The following is a 24,586-nucleotide window of genomic DNA, read 5'->3' on the forward strand; positions in this document are numbered from 1 at the left end:
GGAGGCATTCATCTCATATTTCTGGTATTTGTGCACCAAAAGACATGCAATGTATTATGAAAGGAAGCATTTTTTAAAAGCACTGCTTGCCAGAATCCTGTTGATTTTGTGTATTTTCTTTGGTTTAGCCTTGATAAACCAGTTCATCTGGCTCTGTTGTCATACACTCTTTTGCTCATTCAACATATGACACTTGTGTCGCTTGATTTCCCTTCCTACTTAAAAAAGAAGAAGCTATGCTAAGGAGAAGAAAACTACTAAATATAAATGACTGTGACTGGCCTCTTTACTCTTATGAAGAGGAAGCTTCAGGGGTCAGAGCTAATTTTAGTAGTTTTTCCTCTCTTTTCAACAAAGAATTGTAAATGCCAAGAGGATGTATGTGGTTTAAAAATCAACTGGGTAATTAATTGTGCTCCAATATTATTTTTCTATAAATGTGGGGGGAAAAACAAAGTGCCTTGTGCACTTAGTATTATATTTGTGTGTGTGTGATTTGAGAGCTCCAAAAATCCCTCTGAAAGCCTGTTTCTGGAATAAGGCTTTTTGTCACCTTTTAAAAGTACGTAGTAGTACTGTACAGTAGTAGAATTGGTAACAATAACAACAATTTTATTATTTATACCACACCCCTATGGCTGGGTTGCTTTCTGTCCTCATGGACCTAAATATAAAGGATTATCGAAATATCTAAAACCTCATTCCAAAGTTAGAGGGGAGCATAGCTGCCAAGTTTTCCCTTTTCTCACGAGGAAGCCTATTCAGCATAAGGGAATTTCCCTTTAAAAAAGGGAGAACTTGGCAGCTATGGAGGGGAGCCTTTTCACCCACAAATAAAACTGATGCAACCAGCAAGATGCGCACACATCCAGCCGTACCAGAAATCCTGATCTATAATGTCACCGGTGAGAGGGTGTGCTATCGCCCTGGTATTCTCAAGAACGAAACGACTCAGTTAAAACCCTTTTTGTAAAGCCAGAAAGGTGGGAGGGCCGAAAGAAAAGCAAACATCCTGACGTGGGAATATCCCTTCCTGTCCTGCACCCAGCCACCCCCAGTCCGGCCCACGTGGCACCTGGGTGGCTGCTGTCCGTCCCAGCTGTCCAGCAAGACTTGATCGCAAAGGGTCTGACTGGAAGGCGGCTGGGGCGGAGCTGCATCCTTCGCCTTTGGCGGCCGAGAAGAAACAAGGTAAGTATCCAGCGGATCCCCCAGGCTGGATAAATTCAAGCAACGCTTTGCTGCAAGGTGTCTCTGTGTGAGAAAGCGCGCGCGCAAGAGGAGGCAGTGGGGAGATCCTGGGAGCTCGCTAATATCTACACTGACTGGCAGCGGCTCTCCCGGGTTTCATAGCTGCCAAGTTATCCCTTTTTTAAGGGATTTCCCCTTATGCTGAATAGGCTTCCTCGCGAGAAAAGGGAAAACTTGGCAGCTATGCAGGGTTTCTGACAGGAGACATTCCTAGAGATGCCTGGGACTTTGTGCTCTCGAAACTGCGCGTCTTCCCTATGAATTCAGGCTGAATTCCAGCAGTCCAAAGGATCCGGGGCTTGCAAACTGAGGAAGGTAGTCAGGACGGAGGCAGCCGCTATAATACTGTTTTTCAGTGACGGCGGGGCGGGGCGGCGCTCGCAAGGGGCACGAAGCAGCAGGCTTTCTCCAGTTCACGAGCAGGCTGCCAGCGGGCGGCCGTGAGAAAGCAAGCAGGCAGCTGAGGCGGCGGCCGCAACAGGTGCCTCCCGGATCCGGGAAACTCCTGCGGCGGGGCGCCGTGAACGTGGAAGTGTGGGCAGGCCCGGGCGCGAAGCAGGCCTCGTCAGCAAGGGAGGGAACCCCGCCCACACGCGCCCCAAGGGCTGAACCCAAGGGAGTCAAAAGGCGCGTGGACTAGAGACCACCGCTTTTCCCGCCCTTCCCAGTCAAGGCGCCTGCTGTCGCGCTCAAACACCCGCAGCCGGTAGTGGAGCCTTCTTCCTCGCTCAAAACGTACAAAAGCCTCGTTATGCTCTTTCCTGTTTTGGAACTACAGTACGTATTTATTGGCATAATGCTATGTTTAATGTACTGTACAGTATATATTTAAAAGTTGCATTGGAGAAAGAGGATTTCATTAACTGGGGGGGGGGGTTTGTAAGAAAATATCACACGCGTCCAAGTGGTGGCACGTTTGTCATAGGCAGGGTTGCAGAGAGCTGCGTGGAGAAGGACACTATTTCAACGTGCAGCGCTTTGCTTAGCATAGAGATTCACTGCAGAAATTCGAGTTCCTGGTGAAGTCCAGAAATAAACAGTAAAATGCAAGAACATTAGAAATAAATAAAATTGAACATTAGAAATAAATCTTAGAGTAATTATCCTTATAACAAAAATACGTTCAGATTTCTAAACACAATGTTTTATTGTTTGTAAAAGACAGAGATAACTATGTTTAAATGAACATTGAAGGTATATCTAAGAATGACTATCCTTACACCAAAATTAAATTCTGTTTTCTAAATACAGAGTTAAATCGCTTATAATAGACAGAGGTAGCTTGCCTATGTTTTAAATGATAAAACATCTTAAAGTAAAGTTCTGAAGGTTTGGAGAACTTTAGAGATAGTGTGGGGCACCCCCAAACTGCGGCCCTCCAGATGTTTTGGCCTAGAACTCCCATGATTCATAGCTAACAGGACCAGTGGTCGGGGAAGATGGGAATTGTAGTCCAAAACATCTGGAGGGTCAAAGTTTGGGGATGCCTGGGGTGGGGTGTGGTGCAAAGGGCTACAGATGGAGATGATGGAAGACTTATTGGAGATCATGGGCTTTTCCTTTGTGTGAGCAGGTGCTCTGGATCAATGGATCAAGTCCTATTCATTGATTGGTGATATTATTCAAGAGAGATACCCAAACTTTATTTATAAAATATTGAAGACTTACAATGCAGTAGCTCAGCTTACAATGTTATCCTGTAGTGCTTAGTATTAAAGAAAAGCCACTATAAGATAATACTACAGGAGACTTTCCTTAATGGTGTAATCTCTACTCCTATTACACTGGCTTTACTTGAAAATGGAGGCTGCCTGGGAAGTTATGGCACCTCAGTAAAACGAATGTGTGTGTACTTACAGGTTCTGCATTAGGTTTTATTTGCTGTAATGCATTTTCACTTTTTAAAAAACTATTTCCCCCTTGAGTACTAAAAATAAGGTGTTTTAAAGATATGAGGTGAGATATTGGTTAAGGCTTTTATTTAAATGAAGTCATGTGAGATCTTGGATCACTTTACATAGCACAGCCAATAGTAACCTCTGTAATAGGAAAGGGAGCCCCTCGGAAGTTAGTGAAACCACATGTACATATGGTGAGAAATATATTAACCTTTTTGTTTTTATAAACCAGCCATCTGTTGAAAGCGGTGATTTCAGCTTAGAGAGCTTCCTTAGTTATGTGTTTATTGACAAAATATCCTAAGGTGCAAAAGCAGAGATTTTGGTGTTGCTAAATGAACAGAAAAGGCTCAGCTAGTCTTGGAGGGATGTAATTTAGACTCAGTCTATATCTGCATGATAAAAGCCACAGAATCTGCTATGGATATAATTTGGGCACAATCATTTTAGCTGTATGGAATTAACAGCTCAACTCTATACATTTATATTACTTAGAAATAAGTCCCATTGAGTTCAATTATGCTTTGGTTAGTGGATACAGCATTGAATGCTCCTGTGGTAGAAGAGAATAATGAATTAGTGCAGCATTTTGAAACAACAACCCATGTTTTAGGACATAAATAAGTTTCCAGCTGGGTCCATCTATTCCAGCACCCTGTGTCTGAAGCAGTGGAGGCCCCCCACCCCACGGCAAAGCCTCCATGGAGGAACACATCTGCCTCACCTAAATCCTTTCCAGCATGACAGATCAAGGGTTGGATTTGTTCTGTAAGAAAAGGATCTTTCTATAGAAAAGGAAAACTTGGAATGTTGCAGTTATCTACAAACACACAAGAGTCTCAAATACTTGGGCACAATTGCTTGGTGTACAGTCCTATCCACACTTCCTTGGAAGTCAATCCCATTGAGGTTCCATGTGAGTAAATGTTTATACAACCGGGCTGACAGCCTCTGTGAAATAACCCTGTCACTGACTAATTACATTTTTTTTAGCCAGAGCTCACAGGAGCTCAGCTTTGGCACCTATCAGGTGGGTGCCATTGCCATTCTAAGAGAACAAGGGAGAAGTTTGTTGTGAACTCTGGCACCTCTTTTTCTAGAAAAATATTATTGCTCATTGGCCACATTCAGATGACACACATTTGGATAGTATAGTGGTTAGTGTGTTGGACTAGAGCCTTTGGAAAAGGTAAAGGACCCCTGACAGTTAAGTCCACTCGCAGACGACTCTGGGGTTGCGGTGCTCATCTCGCTTTAGGGGCCAAGAGAGCCAGCATTTGTCTGCCGACAGTTTTTCCAGGTCATCTGGCCAGCATGATTAAGCCACTTCTGCCGCAGTGGAACACCGAAACCAGAGCAGAGCACGGAAACACCCTTTACCTTACCCCCGGAGCGGTACCTATTTATCTACTTGCACTTTTTGGCATGATTTCGAACTGCTGGGTTGGCAGGAGCTGGGACCGAGCAATGGGAGCTCGCCCCACTGTGGGGATTCGAACCACTGACCTTCTGTTCGGCAAGCCCAAGAGCCTCAGTGGTTTAGACCACAGCACTACCCGCATCCGTAGAGCCTTTGGAAACCTGGGTTCAATTCCACAGTCAGCCATGAAGCCGACTGGGTGACTTTCCTTGGTCAAGTCACAGCCTGTCAGCCTAACCTATCTGATAGGTGAGGATCAAATGGGGCGGGGGAGAGCCATGTATTCAACTTTGAGCTTCTTGGAGGAGAAGGTGGGCTGTAAACAATGATAGCAGCTGAACTATAGTTTAATGAGACATCCAAATGCTACACCTTGCTGTTTGGTTAAATCTAGTTGAATATGTAAAATGGGTTTTTGATTTCTTCATTAAGGGGTCTTGTGGTTTGTTTGGTGTCATTTTTCACATTCTTCAGGGAGCTACAGTCTTTGGTGTATTTTAACTTTTGAACTCTTCCCCCTCCCCCCCCGAACTAAATGTTTTTTTTCTTTTCTTTACCATGTTGATACCCTCTTCTTTAACACCAACTGGTTCCTTATAAACCACATTTTAAATATTTTTTTTATACTTTCAAAAAATTAAGGCACTAAAACTAGCATGAGCACTGCAATACAATACAATACAGGTTTTCTTTTAGTTTTCCTTCCTTGAAGCACTGGCTGCCGAATGAAATATGGACATAATGCCGAAGCTCTCACAAAATAAAATTTCTGTTTCAAATCTTCTTGAAATTGTTGGGGGCAGGCGGGAATAGCTTATTAAGAAACCATTTTTTTACTTGCCTGCCATGTTAATGTTCCTTGCTGGCTTTTATGACAAAGACTATTTGCATAAAAGCTCTATCTTTGTTGCTGAGAGTTCATTCCCCCTGCTGCTTTTTCCGCTGCATGAAGCCTCAATTGCACTGAAAAACAGCAACCAGTGGTGGAGCTGGCAAGGATTCCTTCCTTCCACTGGAGGGGAATGAACATCAGGGAATCAGTGAACCTTAACTGCTTCATTGCTGCTTAACTGGTAATTTGCATAGGGTAAAGGAAGTGAGTGGTAGTGTAAGGATTTGCCTGTGTTTTACCGTCACAGGTGCCTGGGCAGGTAAAGCAAAGAAGGGTTGGGCTTGTTTCACAATAGTCTACCAGGAGGCCAAAGCTGAAGAAGGCAGCTGGAAAGCAGGATAGGGGAGGGGTGGCTTCTTCCTGAGCTTGGACAGTGGTGGCAGCTAGATTCTGAACATCAAGCAGATGAATTGAAAGTCTGTAGTGAGAAGGTCAGGAAGATAATCCTGCTTTTGTATACCACAACGTGGATTCTCGAAGACATCTTGCCTCTACGTCATCTCAAAGACATTGTGGGCGCTATATTTCTCCCCTTTCTCCTGCCAACCAGCATGGGGAGGGATGAGGCAGAGTTACCTGCCCAGCAAAACTTTTCCTTTTCAGTTGTTCTAGTGCTTCCGATGTCACAGTGATGGCATTGTAAGGAGTTAGGGAAATCAAACAGCACACCTGGGAAGAGCAAAGCCAGGTCTAGCATTTGCGTTGTCATCCTTGCTATGTTACGCAGGTTTTGCTACATTCTGATGTTATTATTCCAGTCTCTGGCCCCCACCTACCCCATGTATTCTGCCTTGGTCAGATCCCACCTAGAGTCCTGTGTCCAGTTCTGGGCACCACAGTTTAAGAAGGATGTTGACAAGCTTGGAATGTGTGCAGAGGAGGGAGACCAAGACGATCAAGGGTCTGGAAACCAAGCCTTAAGAGGAACAGTTGAGGGAGTTGCATATGTTTAGCCTGGATAAGAGGAGACTGAGATAGACATCTTCAAATATCTAAAGGGATGTCACATGGAAGATGGAGGAAGCTTGTTTTTTCCTGCTCTGGAGGCTAGGAACCAAACCAATGGATTCAAGTTACAAGAAAGGAGATTCCGACTAAGCATCAGGAAGAACTTTCTGACAGTGAGAGCTGTTTCACAGTGAAACAGACTCCTGCGAGAGGTGGTTGGCTCTCCTTCCTTGGAGACTTTTAAGCAGAGGTAGGATGGCCACCTGCCATGAATGATGTAGTTCAGATTCCTGCATTGGAGGGGGTTGGACTAGAAGACCCTTGGGATCCCTTCCAATTCTTCTGTTCTATGATTCTGTGATAAAACTGTTGTGCCTATATCTGAAGGTGATGGTAAGTTGTTCCATCTTTTCTCTGAACTAGGTGAAGTACAGCAATGAAGCCTCTGCTGTGCATGCCTCAGCTGTGCAGGAACTCACCTGAGCATAATAGCTGACATTGAGCTCTGTTCCCTGCCCCGTGGCTTCCATTATCATTATGGCATTACCCTCCAGCTACAGCTTTAATGTGGATGCCAGACTGTTTTTGCCCAGGGGCAACACCAGCATGAGGAATGATGGACATGTGCAAGAACTTTTTCATGAAGAAGCACAACAGGTATGTTGCAAAAGCCCTGGTTCCCTACAGCTGAGTTCTGAATTCTGAAACATTGCAAGGTGGTGGGAGTAATGCTCTGAGAAGAGTCCAGATTTGTGTTCAGTTTACAGTCTGTATATGAATTGTTGTTTATTTGTTTAAAAGTCTCCATAAATCATTGCTAATGAATCACTTTGTAGCAAGAGCCACGATTGCTACAAAGCACTGGAATAATCTCCAAATTAACGACTTTGAATATTGGTATCAAAAGCTTATTAGAGAAACTCGCACAAACTCGCATTGGTATCAAAAGCTTATTAGAGAAACTCGCACAAAAAGTGAAAATTGTCAGGGGACAAAGTACGCAGGAGAAGTTTGTGGTCCTTTGGCATGGCTTTATTGAGTATACAGGAGCTAGTAAACATGATTATTCCCCGCCTGCTGCATATTCTTGATTGTGTTTATAGTAATAACTTTTGGTTGGGGTGGGAGTCAAGGGTAATGTGGAACCTGCAAGGAAGATGCTTGTTAATTAGAAAATGTCATTTGATCAATTATTCCAGTTGCTTATGTATATTATTTATTTATAATAATTCTTAACCCCGTTTCATGTCCTGTAATTTGTTTTGCATAAATTGAAATGGTTTATTTTCACATTTCCCACTAAAACCAACAAAAATTACTATTTAAAAAGGTTACTACTGAGGCAAAAAGAGAGTGGTATTTGTGAAAACAGGACTTAATTTTTTGTTTCTAATTTCCTTTTTGATGGCAGGGGCAAGGGATAAGTGTCAGAACCTTTTGCCCTTCCCTGCTGGCTCCATTCTTAAAAATTGGCACTGAAATCTAGTTGCTGATAAGTAGGTCTTTGAAGGCCAGAATCAACAGGAGATTTGGGTTTTGTTTGTAGTAGGGTGGGATTCAGGCAACATGATTATTGGTACTCTTCATAAGCTGAAGAACACTTCTGAATCAAACCAAAGGCCCATCTCTTCTAGCTGCCTGTTGTCACAGTGGCCAACCAGATGCCACAGTAGTGTGACTTATTTAGGATTCTCACTCCCGTACAATAAAGTGCCCTGGGGGTAAGAATGGAGCAAGTTCTGTCATCCTTAAAGTGTGCATTTTGCAGGCATTATAGTACTGACCCTTTGTGCCTCTTTGCTGGTGCCCAGCAAGATGAAAGAGCAAACGTAACCTTTAAATCCTATTTTCATTCAGAGTTCTCCGACACACAACAGACCTTGGTGGAAGATACATCTTTTTGTTTGGGAACCAGTGCTCTTTGGCACTTGGGACGGAGTCTTTACCTCTTGTATGATCAATATCTTTGGAGTAGTTCTCTTTCTGAGGACAGGGTGGCTGGTGGTAAGTATGGGGAACTAAATGACAAGCCATACTGTTATTGATTTGGAATGTGTTTTGATGTCCTTAAGGTGATTTTAGGCATTGCATTTAAATTAGTCCTGAGAGCCTGTGTGCTGGCGACCATTCTTTTGCCTTATGCATCTTTAGGTCTTTCCAGCATCTCTTCTGTAATAGCTGCTGAATTGCATATTCATCTGCATAGCCTTCATTACATATCCAACCTCCAGCTATGGTGTGTCTGTTTTTAAGCAGCTTGCTGACACAAAACACACACATGCATGCAAGCAAGTGGGAGATATAACTGGAGCACTGGAAAACAGCCCAATCCAACCCAGTTAGGACTGTATTGAGAGCAAATACAGTAATTTTAAACCAGTGTGCTTTGGTGTCAACATTTTGCCCTGCTGGCAAACCTGATTACATTATCTGATCATGTGGAGAAATTTGCATGGTATTTGGTGCTCGCGGCCTCTGTTTGGACCACACTGCTGTAGGGATCGATCCTTTTTAGTCACAAAAGGGGAAATCCTGCGTGGTAACAAGATGGTTTGACTAGATGACCTTTTGATCCTTCCACCTCCTGATGAAATGTGGGAAGCTTGTGATGGAGCAGAGAATGGCTTATACTGACTGCAGCAGCAGCAGCAGCATATCATGCCTTGCAAATGGCGCAAAAGCTATTCTGCTAGGTTGACAATCCTGTTATTATTACCAAATATTTAGCATGTGGTTCTACCTTGTCACAGCTGGGTGCTTAGGTGGCCAGAATGTATTTAGGTTGGCACATCCCCAATCACTTTGCCCTGTGCTGCATTATGGTAGAAACAGGCACTGCCTGTGCAACATCCTGGTTTGATTCGAGGTACCCCCTCCATACCACTGGGTCTGGCTTTTTGCTGGTGCAGCAGTTATTGTGGTCCTCTTACAGCCTGCTCCAGATTGTTTGTTGGTTACTTCGAAGTAAGTTCTGCTGAAATCACTTGGAATGCATCTGAGTTCAACTGATTGATTGCAGCAGGACTTGGTTCCAAGTAAGCTCTTTAGGACTACAGCTTGCAGTCCCTGTTGGCATAGACCAGATTTAAATTTTATTTTATCAGCTCTTTAAGGCCCACAAAATCACTTGCTTAAAATATACTTGGGTTCCTATGGCTTTGTTAATTTCTCTCCCTTTATGTCAAAGTAAAATAAAATAGTAGCTTGGGCTATTTACAGGGAAGCTGATCAAATATAACTGTTCAGGTAACACATGTTGCCATAGTTACACGTCCTCCCTCATGTTCCTCCAAGTTCTACTGAAAGAACATAGTGTTGGAAGTGATGGTTGTAAGCAGCACTCCTTCTGCCTAACTGGAACAAACACCCTCTTTCATTGTCTTTATACCAAATTTATTGAGTTTTAAAAATATGTTGATAACAGTTATACAGTTGTACCTCGGCTCCCAAAGGCCTTGGGAGTTGAATGTTTCGTCTCCCAAATGATTGAAAACCGGAAGTGACTGTTCCGGTTTTCAAACGTTCTTTTGGAAGCCAAATGTCCGATGGGGCTTCTGATTGGCTGCAGGAGCTTCCTGCAGCCAATCAGAAGCCTTGCTTTGTTTTCCGAACATTTCGGAAGTCAAACGGACTTCCGGAACGGATTCCCTTCGACTTCAAGATACAGTACGACTGTATTATGAACGGTTATGCATGAACTGAACTTTAAACCTAGAAGAGTAGAAACCCTGTCCCACCGTGGCAATTATTTAACTTCTTAAAATCTTCCTCCTTTGCTAAAGTTCCTCTGTGGTGTAAAATTTCTACTGAGAGTGATTGCGTGTATGCATTGTGAAGATTAGATTTGGAAAGTAGATTGGATTAGAATTCAGAATTAAATTGTTAAAATGGAGAATTGTTGTTTTTTAAGAGACAGAGATTTTAAACAAATATTTACAAATTGCACAACATTGAATGCATATTGTTGTAACCCACCCTGGGACCAGCAGGTGTGAAGGGTAGGTAATAAATGGAATAATAATGAAATAATAATAGCCTACAGGCAATAAATGGCTAAGTGGTCCTTGAGCTGTTGATGGGGAACAAACTGGTTACAGTGGGTTTCATTGGCATCTGCCTATGGGCTGGAGAAGACAGAATATAATCACTGGATGATATTATTAAACAGGTACCAGGGCAGCAGTAAAAAAATGATTTATTTTCAGCTGCCACTATGTGCCAGCCTTTTTCTTCAAATAAGAGCTGGGTATTTCCCAGCTCTTACACTGTTTAGGGATGTATTCTCTGTCAGTACTCATGGAAATTATTTTGGTCTTAGCGAAGGATTCAGAAAATAGCTGGTGCACAAATCTAAGTTCTTGGTGTTCTGACCTTCTGCTTCTGTGCCTGAGTTAGTTTTGCTAGATGTGTAGATATCATGCTATTGCCATTCAATCTCTCAACTCGCCTTGTTATGTTTGTATCCTGCCCTACCCCAAAGGAGACTGGGGCAGCATTTTACACTCACAACAACCCTGGCATATTACATTAGATAGGGAGACAGGGACCTGCCTACAGTCATTTAGTGAGTTACACAGTTGAGTAGGGATTTGAAGCTGGTTCCAAGATCAGCATTCTAGCCCCTATATCACACTGGCTTTTGCTTAAGCTTGCCTGTGAAATTTCAGCTGCTTGTAGCTTCTCCCATAGAGGTTCTGCAGTGTCACACATCTTTCTCTTTCTTTCTTCTTTTTGGTGATCACTCGTAGCCGAGTTACGTAGATTGTCTTCCATTAATATGGTCTTCATGATGTGTCCATAAGTGACTGTGGAGGCCAATTCTGGATCTGTACATCCTTCCACAGTGGGGACATATGTTTCCCGGCGGGAGTTGATCATTGTGAGGATTTGCCAAACGTGCCTTCCTCTCAGCTCACTTCTCCCTTTTGTCCTGAGTTTGTGCTTCTTCAGAGTCCATGACACTTTTGGTAGAAGCTATCCTCCAATTGGAACGCTCACAGGCCAGTGTTTCTCAGTTGTCAGTATTTATACTACATTTTAAAAAGATTTTCCTTGAGAAGGTCTTTTGTTTGTCCACCGGCATTACCCATGGACCTGTAGAAGCCTCCTGCTACCTTTTGCACCGTCTGTCCTCGTTGCACTATCACAAACTTACTAGTAGTGATTATCTGATCTGAGGGTCCATTCATTTGTTTCTCATCAAAACTAGAAATTGGATGCTGCTGTTTCCTCAGAATCTCATTTCCTATCTCTCCCCGCCCCCTCCTCTAACTAGCTTGATATGTATCCAGAATGTTGTAGCTTCATGAAGTGCAGTTTCAGTTTGGAATCCTGCTGGTTTTGATGGCAGTTGCATCAGAACAAGGGGAACTGGAGCCAGGACTCAGCATGCAGACATCTGCTAGCATACAAGCCTCCCTACACAGCTATTTTTTTTTAAAAAAAGGAAAGCATTGTTCTAACTTTGCATCAATTGTTAAGCAAAATAAACAAAACAAAAGCACTATCAGTTTTGTGTACACTAAATATCTTCAAACTAGCCAGGACAGTGGGTGCTATTTGGAAACGCAGATGGCACAAGCATAACCTAACATGTTCTGCACAAAGCAATAATTAGTAAGCAAGAGAACCTAAAAGCCACTGCCCTTCCTTGAGAAGTCATAGCAGGAAGGAACACAATGCCTGTGGGATAAGAGCAGCACACAGAGTGCTTTGAAGATGGCATGAAGCAAAATGCTAGAGTTTGTTCACAATGGGGATCTCTAAAGCTCAGAAGAAAGGCTTAAGAGGTTACTTTTTTATTTAGCATCTGCATGCTGATAACATTTGAAGGCCTTATGACTGGGCTCATACGCTAAAAGCTGCGAAAACATAATAATGCGGTATAAGGCCTGGCTTCTGCTTTTTGTAAAGAGATGCATTAGAAATCCCCATAATGTAGTAGTCCTGTCAGTTGTTATTTTATACGCACGTTTTTGTGAAAGATATGAGCACTGCTAGCCCATCTCAGAGCCTCGTGGTACCTTGTATTTCTTAGAAAATCATGTACAGCATACCAACGTTGCTTTTTTTTTAAGACATGGGAGTGATTTGCAGTAGAGTTGAGTTCAAGTGTTAAATTTTAAGAAACCACATGCCTTCTTCCTACTGGTTTCATGTAAACGTCCTAACGTTTTGACAGTGGCAAACAAGACACTTTGGCTTAGATGAAGTACAAATGCATTGTATTCTTTTGTAGCAAGCAAAACAAAGGTAAGTGTGTGCCTTGAAATGTTTTTGAAATGTAGACTCCCAAATCATATATGTTTGCCCATTTTTATACAACAACATCCAGAGGGTACTAAATTGCCTATACCTGGCTATTTAAATCCATGGATCTCTTTCTTCTTTTAAGTTTCAAGCTTTTCTTTTTTCTCCCATTTCAGGGAAACACTGGTATTTTAATGGGCATGTTTTTGGTCTCCATTGTCATCCTGGTGGCCTTAGTAACAGTCTTGTCTGGCATTGGGGTTTGTGAACGCTGCAGCATTGGAAGTGGAGGAGTCTACTCAATGATTTCTACTGTCCTTGGAGGTCAAGTTGGGGGGACCATTGGCCTCCTCTATATTTTTGGTCAGGTAGGAATGCAACTTCTTTTCAAATAAATTATTTCTCGTGTGTGTGTGTGTGTGTGTCTCCAGTCACCTTTCCCTTTTTTTGCTTGAGGCAATGATATACAAGCCCCATAGCTTATATTATGCTACTGAAGAAGATTTTCTAAATATTCAGTAGAAATTGTGCAATTGCAGAAATTATGAAAACTCTGTTATGTATCTGTTATGTTATGAATAGACTTATAATTGTCTGTATTGGAACAGAAACGTGGCTAATCAAGGTTCTGCACTGGGAATGCTTTTTAATGTAAGTTCAAGTTCTGGATTCCATTTGCTGTGCTGGAGAGCTAAGCAAACACCTCAAAGGGAAATGTGGCTCCCAAGATTTGGGGGCTGCTGGGGAGGAATTTAGGTGACTTAACATTTATTTCTTATTACTGCCACACAGCGGATGAGTGTGCCACATTTGTTACTTACTTGTGAGGTATTTTAAGAGCTTAGAACCAAATTTAGGCCAGGAGCGTTTTGGAATTATCCAAGTACTGTATGACATTGATACCCAAGACAGCTGAAAATCAGTATAAAAATAAATAAATCAAGACCACTTTGTGACTCCAATCAAACTGCCTTGACCAGCTATATAAAGAAATGATTTTGTGTCATGATTATATGATTATAATAATCATTCTTATAAATATTTTAATTCATTAGTGAGCCCTCCACAATAATGTTTAATAATTACATACGGTACTATTATCTTATTCCTTCATTTATACTTGTGATTGGTGTGTTTTAGGTTGCCTTTCCCACTTATTCACACTCTTACAGTTTCTATTTAAGAAATACTTACCAGCTTGCTATAAGCTTTTAAAATCTTTGGAATTATCCAGTTTGGCACTTGTGATTTGTTAATTTTAGTTCAGCAAAAACCTCTGGGCAAGGAACCAGCTCAAGGAACATAGTGCCTATGAACTATATTCCATCAATGTAGACATCGTGTTGAAGTAGAGATTCCTAAGGTGATGGCAATTTGTCTGCAGCTTGAGTCTTTTGACAGAAAAGTTCCATCCTGGCCTAATTTACTGAACTCATTCACTACATGACAGCAGTTATTATTTCTAGCTTTTAGAAGGTCCAAGTATAGCTATTCAAAAATTGGATGACAGGTCAAACAAACCACAGATAACTTTAACCACACTTTGTTGGTATGGATGATGGACAAGCTGTGGTTAAGGAAAAACCAAACTCCTCCCTGTAGCTGTACCAGAGGAGGAGAGAGATTAGGGAGGGGAGGAGGCGGCAAGTTCAGTGCTTATTCTGACTTGTTCTGACTCATTCATATCATGTAATCTTTAGTTTAGGGCAGGCATCCCCAAACTTCGGCCCTCCAGATTTTTGGACTACAATTCCCATCATCCCTGACCACTGGACCTCTTAGCTAGGGATCATGGGAGTTGTAGGCCAAAACATCTGGAGGGCCGCAGTTTGGGAATGCCTGGTTTAGGGCAACCTCCCCCATCTTAGTGCCCTCTAGATTGTTTTGGACTACGTCTCCCATCATTCCCAGCCAGCAGAGCCCAATGATCAGGGATGATGAGAGCTGTAGTCCAAAACATCTGAAGGGGCCATGTTGGAAGGCTGGCTTAGGGTGATATTTGAATAAGGTCACTGAGTGATAACTACTGTATAAAAATGAGCCAATGTAATAAATAGGTACTTATGGTTGGTATAGAGCAGGCATGGGCAAACTTGGCCCTCCAGATGTTTTGGGATTACAGGTCCCACCATCCCTAGCTAACAGGACCAGTGGTCAGGGCTTATGGGAGTTGTAGTCCCAAAACATCTGGAGGGCCGAGTTTGCCTATGCCTCTCTAGTCATAGGACACTCTAGTCAGGAAGCTAGAGAGGAACTTCATTGCCTCTCCCAAAAAGCAAAACAGCAAAAGGAAACTCCACTCAGATACAACTAAATCTAATGCCATCCAGTGACAAAGTTATGTAATGGTACGATATATTTCAGGGCCGCCCCAATAGATTGTTGTGTTTGAAGCGGACCACAAAATGTGTCTGCCCCATCAGCAAGGGAAGAAGCAGGGAGTAGAAACAAGGGCAAGGAAACAAATCAATATTTGTTGAAGACTGGTGTAGAGCCCAGGAAACTCCAGGGGACAGTCCCGCTGTTTCATCGCTAGGGTTGGAAGGAGACCAGCAGCGCCTCCTGTTTGCTGAGAGGCCACTGCCCCGCTCACCTGTCAAATTCGGCATGGGAGGATCTGGCCTGTGGACCCAAAAAGGTTCCAAACCCCCATTGAAGATAATCTTTTAGCATCAACTCCCTTTCTTTGCAACTTCTTCCCCAATGTGGTTTTACTAGGCTTGTTCTGTTCTTGCTTCCTGAAAATTAGTGGAAATGTTTTTATTCCAGCAGGTTTTAGAAGGCTGAGTCAGGTGGCTGCCTTAACTGGACTAGGGCATTTTCTATCTGCCACTATGCTGCTAATACCACATTGTTTTTTTTAAAATAACTGTAAGCTATATATTTTATTATTATTTATTTACAGAGTTTGTTCTATACCCATTTTATTGTTTGTTTGCTTTTCTAACATTTTAAGCTGCCGCAAGGGATGACTTGCTACTTACTGGTAGCAGTTTTGTAACTGGACATATTCTTCAGTGTGTTGCAGGTGCTATGTACATTACTGGATTTTCTGAAAGTATCTCTGAACTCCTGGGCTTCAGTAACATTTGGGCCATAAGGGGCATCTCACTTGCTGTGCTGCTGGGTTTGCTTGGAATTAACCTTGCCGGTGTGAAATGGATAATTCGGCTCCAGCTGCTGCTTCTCTTCCTACTGGCTGTTTCCACGCTGGATTTTGTCATTGGATCTTTCACACACCTCGATCCAGGTAAATCTGCTATTGTTTATTTATCTACTTACCTATTGGACATGCAGTGGTACTTTGGTTCTTGAACGTAATCAGTTCCAGAAGTCTGTTCGACTTCTGAAACGTTCGGAAACCAAGGTGTGGCTTCCAGTTGGCACAGGCACCACGAAAACAATCGCCAACAGCTGCATTGGACGTTTGGCTTCCGAAAAACGTTCGAAAACCGGAACACTTACTTCCAGTTTTCGAACATTTTTCAGAAGCTGGAAAACGCTTACTTCTGGGTTTTCAGTGTTTGGGAGCCAAAATGTTTGAGTACCAAGGCGTTTGAGAACCAAGGTTCCACTGTATTTATTACCCGCCCTTGACCAAAGGTTCCAGGGTGTGCTACATCATAATAAAAATTAGTTAAAATATGATACATAAATAATGGCTCACTAAAAAAACAGTGCAACCAGTAAAATCATGAACAGAAGATGAACTGTGATCAAATGTTTCCAAAATTCGTTTGGAAAACGGTGCGCTTTTGCATGTCTTCTTAATTTCTCTGAAGTTGCGGCTAGATGCACCAGAGGCAGGGTGGGGGTCAGAAAATGGGAGCCACCATATCAAGAAGTCCATCATATGCTGTCGTCCTGCAGCATCCCCGAGGGACCATTTTCCTTAATAGCTTAGAACTTTCCACCACCATGAGGAGACCTCAAGCAATGGACTTCTTTTTCCAGTTGCTAGGCCCCTTTACAGGTGTGAGAGGGAGTTCCACAGAATTCTATGTCTATCAGTTGCTGTCCCCATGAGCTTCGTATTTCTACCTAAAAAACCCTTATTTTTAAAGATCTTCACCTCTGCTACTTCAAATGCATTTTGACTTGCATATATCTATTGCCTGACCAATCCCATAAAACTACTAAAGATAGCTAATGTGTAGCTAGTATTGCTCAACATGTTGATTATAGTATCCTGTTAAGAACTGGAGAGCCTTCCCATTTGTGCAATTGAAGTTTGTTTTTATTTTACCATGAAATTGGCTACATAAAGCGAAGTAGAATAATACTTAATCACCGTTACATCTTTTAAAAAGATGCATGCTGTGAACGATGGCACAAATAATTTTTTTTAGTGTGATTTGTTCTTGATCACGCTGTTAAATTTAAGTACATAAAATTAAATGTAGTTGCACAACTAAACAGAAGGTGTCACTTTAGATTCATTTTTTGTTATCCTGCTGCTATCTATCTTTCTTTCTTTCTTTCTTTCTTTCTTTCTTTCTTTCTTTCTTTCTTTCTTTCTTTCTTTCTTTGGTGTTGCTTTTATTTGTAAAATCTACATTGAAGTTAAATTTTGGAGACCAGCACAGGAAAATGATTCACTTTGCAAAGGTCCTACCATTTTTGCAGTCGTGTTTAATGAGCCCAAATTATAAGAACAGCTGTGAGTTAAAACTGACAGTTACCTGACAGTTTGGGTTAAAGGCTGCTGGGGTTGGTGATTTGCTGAAGCTCTGATTCTGCACATATTTTCGGTAAGCCTTATTGTACACAGTTGGACTTAGGTGAAATATAAATGCAATCATAAATAAACTTTTATATCCTCAAAGGAGCAGAATACATAGTTCCTCTCCTCTCTGGGTAATCATCACAAGTTAAAATAGTAGCTGAATATGTTCACAGCACCTGGCCTTTCGTTACTAAATGAATCGTCATTTCTCACACATCTCAGATTAGGGTTAGGGTTTCTGATAGGAAAGAGACCCATTTGTGCTTCTGAGGTAAGAGATGGAAGAATTAGCACATAATGCATGGCACACAAAATAATAAAATATCTCACTTGTTCTACTTTTTCAGAAATGTAGCTGCCTATAGTTTACAGTGCTTTTTTGTATGTGAGTCCCTCCCTCCTTTTAATTACTCATATAAACTTTACTTGGAATGTCCTGCATTACTGCAGATGTCCTCTGTGTGGTATCTGAGCTTTGAATAAGCTGGGCATTAAAAAAGATCGTCCTCAGAATGTGTGTTTGAGAAGTGGCAGCATTCTTAAGGGGTGTGTGTGTGTGTGTGTGTGTGTAAGGGTGGATATGCATTCCCCTCTGAGCCTCATGAATTTCAAAGGCACTTAATAAATCGGCATAGATTTTTTAAAGAGTTCTTTTCTAACAAAGACAAATGGTCAATAAATGCTAAAAATAACAGTAGCTACTGCAGCTGTGCAAGAGATTGCTATCTAGCTTCAATACTATTTGCATGTAGCATCTTGCCCCCCAATAATTATTCTGAGCTTTTAACACATTATTAGTAGTTTGCTGCTGTTGTACTTTAAGCAAGTCCATATGGAAACTTCTCCCAGGAGCTTTGATGTGATTTAGAATGCAATCAAATAATTGATAATTTTATATAGGGATCTAATGGGAATGATAATCAACGTGAGGATGCAGAACAATGGAATCTGATTCTGACATTTTTCAGAATATGGGTGGTGTTCTAACCATACAAGTTTCAGTTAAGTGATACAGCACATCTACAAAACCATTTGTTTTGCTGCATCGTGGTCTCTCCACTTGTAACTAGAAGATTTTATTTACAAGTATCAGCCTCTGTAGGAAATACTGATAAGTATTAACTATAAGGTAAATGGACCCCTGACCATTAGGTCCAGTCGTGACCAACTCTGGGGTTGTGGCACTCATCTCGCGTTATTGGCCAAGGGAGCCGGCGTACAGCTTCCGGGTCATGTGGCCAACATGACAAAGCCGCTTCTGGTGAACCAGAGCAGCACACGGAAATGCCGTTTACCTTCCCGCTGTAGTGGTACCTATTTATCTACTTGCACTTTGACATGCTTTCGAACTGCTAGGTGGGCAGGAGCTGGGACCGAGCAATGGGAGCTCACCCCATTGTGGGGATTTGAACTGCCGACCTTCTGATCAGCAAGCCCTAGGCTCTGTGGTTTAACCCACAGCACCACCCGCTTCCCTAATATTGCTCCTAATACTGCTCTTAAAAATATAAAACCAATACTAATTAGGCTTTTAAAAGAGCTTTCACCAAGCTCTTAGGGTGTCACAGAGAGACAAAACGCATTTTAACACATTTTAAACTTACTCATCACAATCATCTTACTTTAAAATATCCCCCCTTTAAACTTTCCAGGGGGGAATAAACTCACATCCAGACTTGTGTACACCCTCCTTTTGGTTCTCAAATGAATTCTACTATGTGATTATGCTTGGGTGGAGTTTCCTTGCTGTATCCCTCCCATTTCCTCAACTGCACACACACACATACACACCAATATTATCCCACTGTTCAGTCACTTCCTTCCCCTTGTTGCTTTTATTTTTAGAATTTCAAGGCAGAGACACATTTTTACATTTAGAGGGTTTTCTCAGATGGGGTTCCCATCTTCCTGTATAAGTTCTTCCCTAAAATAATCTGTCTACATTGTATAATCCTGGAAGTAAATGAACTCCTGTTTGATTTTGTTGCTAGGTCACATTAAAACAGCTGCATCTTTTTCACAGAGCGTAAAGTTCTGGCGTCTTTGTGGGTCTTTCTGGACAGTATATTTCATTTCACTCCCATTCCCCCCCAGGATTGTCATTTGGAAGAGGAGATCAGAAGCAGACCTCAAATGTATGCACTCTCTGCTCTTCTTCCTTGAATAAGAGGAGAAATGAACAATTGACCAGGGAGATATTAGAGCCTATGAGATTAAACTTTCTAAAGAGTGAGCTTTGTCTCCAAGGATTTTGGGGGCTAGGGGATTGAATGTAGTAATTCTCAGTTCAGTCACTTTTACTTGCAGTGGGGTCAGGATAGGAGCTTGAGGCCTATTCATAATTATCATCCTAGGTGGGAAAATATTGTCTGAACAAGTAGATTTTGGTAGATAGCTAGCTGATAAACATTAGCTTGTTAAATGTGAAATGGCACACCTTTTTCTTAGTGCCTGTGCAGTTGTCTTGAGGAGATCTCTGTTGCTATTGAAGGGCACACATACTAGCAGCTTTTTACATTATTTCATCCCTAAGGATGTTCTGGTTTTGCAGAACTGGGAATGGAACAATGGGATGATTCCTGAAAATGAATCAGAAGGCATTGCATTTCTATCCCAATTCACAGGGAGGGGTAGGCAATGCCAATCATGTGAATCCCAGGGTTCTTCAAGTGGAAGATATGACCTACAACAATCGCCACCAGCAGCAAAAACATAACCCATCCACAAACTCAGACTTACAAAACAATCTTAACCCCTCATCTGTGCAGGTGATTGGTAGGGTTAGGAGTAGTGGAGGCTTATTTCCACTAGTTTCTGCTGGTGAGTGGGTCTCCACCACCACAGCCTTTGCCACCCCCCTTTGCCTACCAACAGCATGGGGTATTGACAGGATATTGGTTCTGGTGTTCCCAGTGGCTGTAGCCTCAGAAAAGGAGTGGCTGTTGGGTAGAGATGGGCTGGCCATGGGTCTGCTGCAACCTAAACCAGCCCAGTAGCCAGAGAGTGGCCTGATCTGCACCTTTCTACTGCAACAGCCTGCAGCTCACACAGCAAAAAATTAGTAGAATTACCTCCCTGAGCTTTCCAAACTTTTCATGTTGGTGACACGCTTTGTAGACATGCATCATTTCGCGACACAATAATTCACTTTTACTAGCAAACTGGATGTTAAACTAACTCCTTTCCAGCCCCGGAAGAAGCGAGGGGAGCATTCATGTGACATACCTACACACTGCAGCTGACACACATGGTTTGGAAAGCTCTGCCCCTCCCCCCTTTGCCCTGGCTGTCATGAACAGTAGGGTTTCAAACGTGGTGGTCCTTTCATTACATTCAACCTCCCTGTTCCCTAGCTGTGAGATAGGATTTCTCCCTAAATGCCCTTCTGGAACATATCAGTGCAAATGTATGTAGTGCATTCATTTTAACGGTGCTCAGATTCAGCTGTTTGGAGGTTATGCTTGAAAAGGAAGACAGATAAAAAGAGGGGAAACTTCAGAGGAGAACAATTATAGCTTAATTTGAGACAGAGTTCCTCACAATCCTAGGCACATGTGAAGAAGTGGATCTTTCCAAGGTTAAAAAAACTTTTAGGACAAAGTGCAAGCTGACAGCGAGGGACCAGATTCCTAGAAGAGAGAACTGTGATCAAAGTAACCTTCTTTGTGCCTGGATACGAGCTGCACATTCTCCTTTCTACCAAATTGGACACAACTATTTGTATCTATTCATTATAAGCCAAGAGTTGAGAACCAGTGGCTCCATGTCCAGTCGTACCCAGCCCACATACCCCATGGGAATTGTAGGGCAGAGATATCTGAAGGGCCACAGGGTTTCCCACCTATGTATTAAGATACTCATTTTTTAAGGAAAGCATGTGGTTTCCTTCCTCCGTAATTCTTTTGCTTCCCAACACCTGAAAGCCAGAGCTAGATCTAACTTCTCCATTCTGAGATACGTCGTACAAGAATCTACATTGCATTATACACTAAGGAAGGCGTGGGGAACCTTCGTCAGCCAAAGAGTCACATTCCAGTGGCCATTTGCCCAATGGTGGGCAGAACCAGGAGCAAAATTGGATGGAGCAACCAATATAAATTTACTCACGCGGCCCTCTCCATCTTCCACCTAGGCAAGCAAAAAGCATTGGCAAATACACATTCTGTCCAGGCAAAAACAGTCGAGAAGGATGCAGATCTGGGGCTGTAAGCAGGGGCAGCCAGTGCATTAGGTGAGGCAAAGCCATTTGCTTCAAGTGGTGGATCCGACCTCCCCACCTGCTGCTTCCAGGCCTACTGGGGCTTCACCAGTGCCACCAGAACAGCCCTGTTGCCCTTGCTGCTGTGCTGCATTGTGACAGGTGACGGTACAGTTGTGGTGATGGGGCTGGCCAGGGGCATGTGTGGTGGCGGCGGGATGTTTTGCCTACAGCGACACAACGTCTCTGGTTGGCCCTGGGGTAAGGCATGTGGTCTGTGGAGAATTATGTGCTACAGTAGGCACATAGGTCACTTAGCCTCAGTCTCCCCTACTATGGTGAGATGAATTGTATTTCTATTTAAGTTATATAATTTAAACATTGGCATCAATCCATATAAAGCACCACATGCAAATTTATGCAAATAATTTTATCCTCTCTCCCTTTCTTTTGCAATGGGAACCCCTGCATTGAAAACGCAAACCCTTGCTCTTGAAAATGGGAATGGGCAGAAGACTAGATTTCTTTTCCATCTTATATTAGTGTGCTTGCATCGTGCAAGATAAAAGCCTAGTGGGATATGTAGTATTCTTTCATATTCACACTTAGGGAAGGTGTGGATGAAAGGGCTCCAATTCCCACTGGGTCATAGGGCACTAATTGCAAAAATTTCAAGCAGCCTGGCATTTCTAATTAGGACCTATGTACACACCCAAAAGGAAGCGTGTTCTTTAAACCAAGTACAGAACCGAGCCCAGGAAATCCTGTAGGCAGTGCTGCAGTTTATTTTCAAGGACTCTTAGTAAAGTACCAAAATGGAAATAAAGAACTTTAAGAGTCCTTCCTAATAATATTTCCTAGTTTTCATTATCCTAGCATTTCTCTGTAATTCTGTGATTCCTTCCAAGCAACACTTTGCACAGAGGCATTCATTTTCCTGTTTTGTCAATTATTTTTAGGAATCCTATTAAAACAAAGCTATGTAAGGATGTAAATAAAAAAGTAGGTGGCTTTTTTTATTCCTTCTAGACAAAATCTGTTAAGAATTTGCAACATTTTTTTGTTGCTGGGTATTGTTTTGTTTCACAAGAAAGATTTAAGAAGAAACTGATGTTGCAGGCATTTTGTTTTTAAGCAAAAAAGTTTCTCTTTGTGTTTCTTGCTAGGACTTTTAATTGGATATTTATATATCTGATAAAGTTAGGACAGGAACATCTGGTTTGTTTTATGTTTTCTGATCATTCCAAATTGGTAACTATTTGCCATACATGGTAATGCTAAAGATGCTATTTTTTATCTTTTCCTCTTTTTCTATGTCCTGGATAAAGTTGAGAATCAGCAAACATCATTAACAAAGGAATCTAGGCAAGTGGATGCTCAGAATCGCTAATGCAGATGGTGAATGTGTTTTGGTACATTTATAACCTTGCACAAGCCAAAACAAAACAGCAGTAAGCAAGCAAACAAACCCAGCACCAAATTGAGATTAGGGATGCAAGAACATCCCTGAATCCATTCAGCCATTCCTTCACACTTTCATCTGGTTTTTTTCTGTTCTGCTGCAGTTGGTTTACTTGGCATGTCTATTTTCTGTATCCTTGTTCACTGATGCAGAACTATATGTAATTTTCAATGTCTTTCACAGTGCAGGATATACGTGCGTGCCTCAGCCATCAGCAGATATTTTCAAATCAATTTCCTTCCCTGCGTGTTCCTTTTCAGAATTAATGAATTTCCAGAGGGGTAGCCCTATTAGTCTTGTGCTGCAAAAGTTAATGAAGTAGCTAATGCCCCAGACCATCTGTTGTGGCAATCCTAACCATGTCTACTCAAAAGATAGTTCCATTGAATTCATTAGGGCTTATTCCCAGGTAGGTGTGTGGGGTGTTATGGAAGGGGTAGTACCTCTGATGGGGGACATGTCGTGCTCCTTCTGGGGGTAGTTTGTCCACCTTTGGTCCCCACCCTGCACTCAGCTCTCACCTGTGGCTCCTAGAAGCTGTCAGCATGTGACAGCGGCCACACCCTAGGAACGGCTTCAACTGGCTTGCTGAACCAGGTGAGGGTAGCCTATGGGTCTCAAAACCTTGGTGAGTTAGGCATTTTCCCTGCATGTGATGGCAAGCTCCAGCAGATTGAGTGGACGAGACCAATACTGGGTCCAACAGTCAAGAAGGTGGTTTCTGCATGTGTGTAGAGGGAAGTGAGGGTCAGATGGGACTTGTCAACCTGGGAAGCTAGCCCATCTAGGAGAAGGAAAACTCTGGTCCTAAACCTACTCTGCCTTGCGGGATATCTTTGGGAGAAGAAAAGGCTAAGGAGTAAACCCTACACAAATCAGGAGTGGAATCCCTAAGACGGTTGGATGGTGCCTTGTACACTTCCTTCCAGCAACACCTGCAGCCAAGCTGGTGCCAAACATATTGCTCTGCTTTCCTTGGGACCACATTAGTGAGGCTGAGAGAGGAGTCTTGTCATCTGGGCAGCCCAGGACACTGCCTACGTTTGTGTCTCAGGGAGGTCACTTTGGTGCTGCCAATGCAGAAATTTGACTTCACCGCCAGAGGCGTACCATTGTCTCTCAAGACAGCTGGATGCCAACAACAGTTCCCAAGTAAATGGGTTTAGGATTGCAGGTTTGCTATGATTTTGCAGTTCAGTACAAACAAAATCATGTCGCTTTCCCCTCACTCAGGCGCCAAGAAAGGAAGCACTCTGTTTTTATTGTGCAACAAATCCTGTGGGCAGCTTAAACATTTTACCAAGCGCTATTCTGCACACATTGCAATGTCAGTTATGTAAGCACTTTCTGTAATGCAGCATTTTATTTCATAAATTCATATTTCATGCTGAAAATGGCTGTGTGTGCACATCTGCTGAAACATAACACAAGTTAATTTATATTTTAAATGTTTGTAGCAAGCATGATTTTGAAAACATCAGACTTTTAACTGACTTTTAACAGATAAAGTCAGCGGGTATAAAAAGAGATCAGTTCTTTCCA

At 42.3% G+C, this 24,586-nt stretch overlaps 1 protein-coding gene across 2 annotated transcripts in view; it reads left to right on the forward strand.

Annotated features, from left to right (window-relative positions):
- Window positions 1-1,055: 1,055 nt before the first annotated feature.
- The window catches only part of SLC12A8 (solute carrier family 12 member 8), a 66,988-nt gene continuing 43,457 nt past the window's right edge, over window positions 1,056-24,586 (forward strand). For both annotated transcript variants that reach the window (XM_035129407.3, XM_035129464.3), the window contains exons 1-5: window positions 1,056-1,191; window positions 6,833-7,066; window positions 8,267-8,413; window positions 12,835-13,026; window positions 15,677-15,908. In XM_035129407.3, the coding sequence (XP_034985298.1) occupies window positions 6,947-7,066; window positions 8,267-8,413; window positions 12,835-13,026; window positions 15,677-15,908 (691 nt within the window). In that variant the 5' untranslated portion in view covers window positions 1,056-1,191; window positions 6,833-6,946. The remainder of the gene's footprint in view (window positions 1,192-6,832; window positions 7,067-8,266; window positions 8,414-12,834; window positions 13,027-15,676; window positions 15,909-24,586) is intronic.

Source organism: Zootoca vivipara, chromosome 1 (genome assembly GCF_965207765.1).
Source record: "Zootoca vivipara chromosome 1, rZooViv2.hap1.1, whole genome shotgun sequence".
Classification (NCBI taxonomy): Eukaryota; Metazoa; Chordata; class Lepidosauria; order Squamata; family Lacertidae; genus Zootoca; species Zootoca vivipara.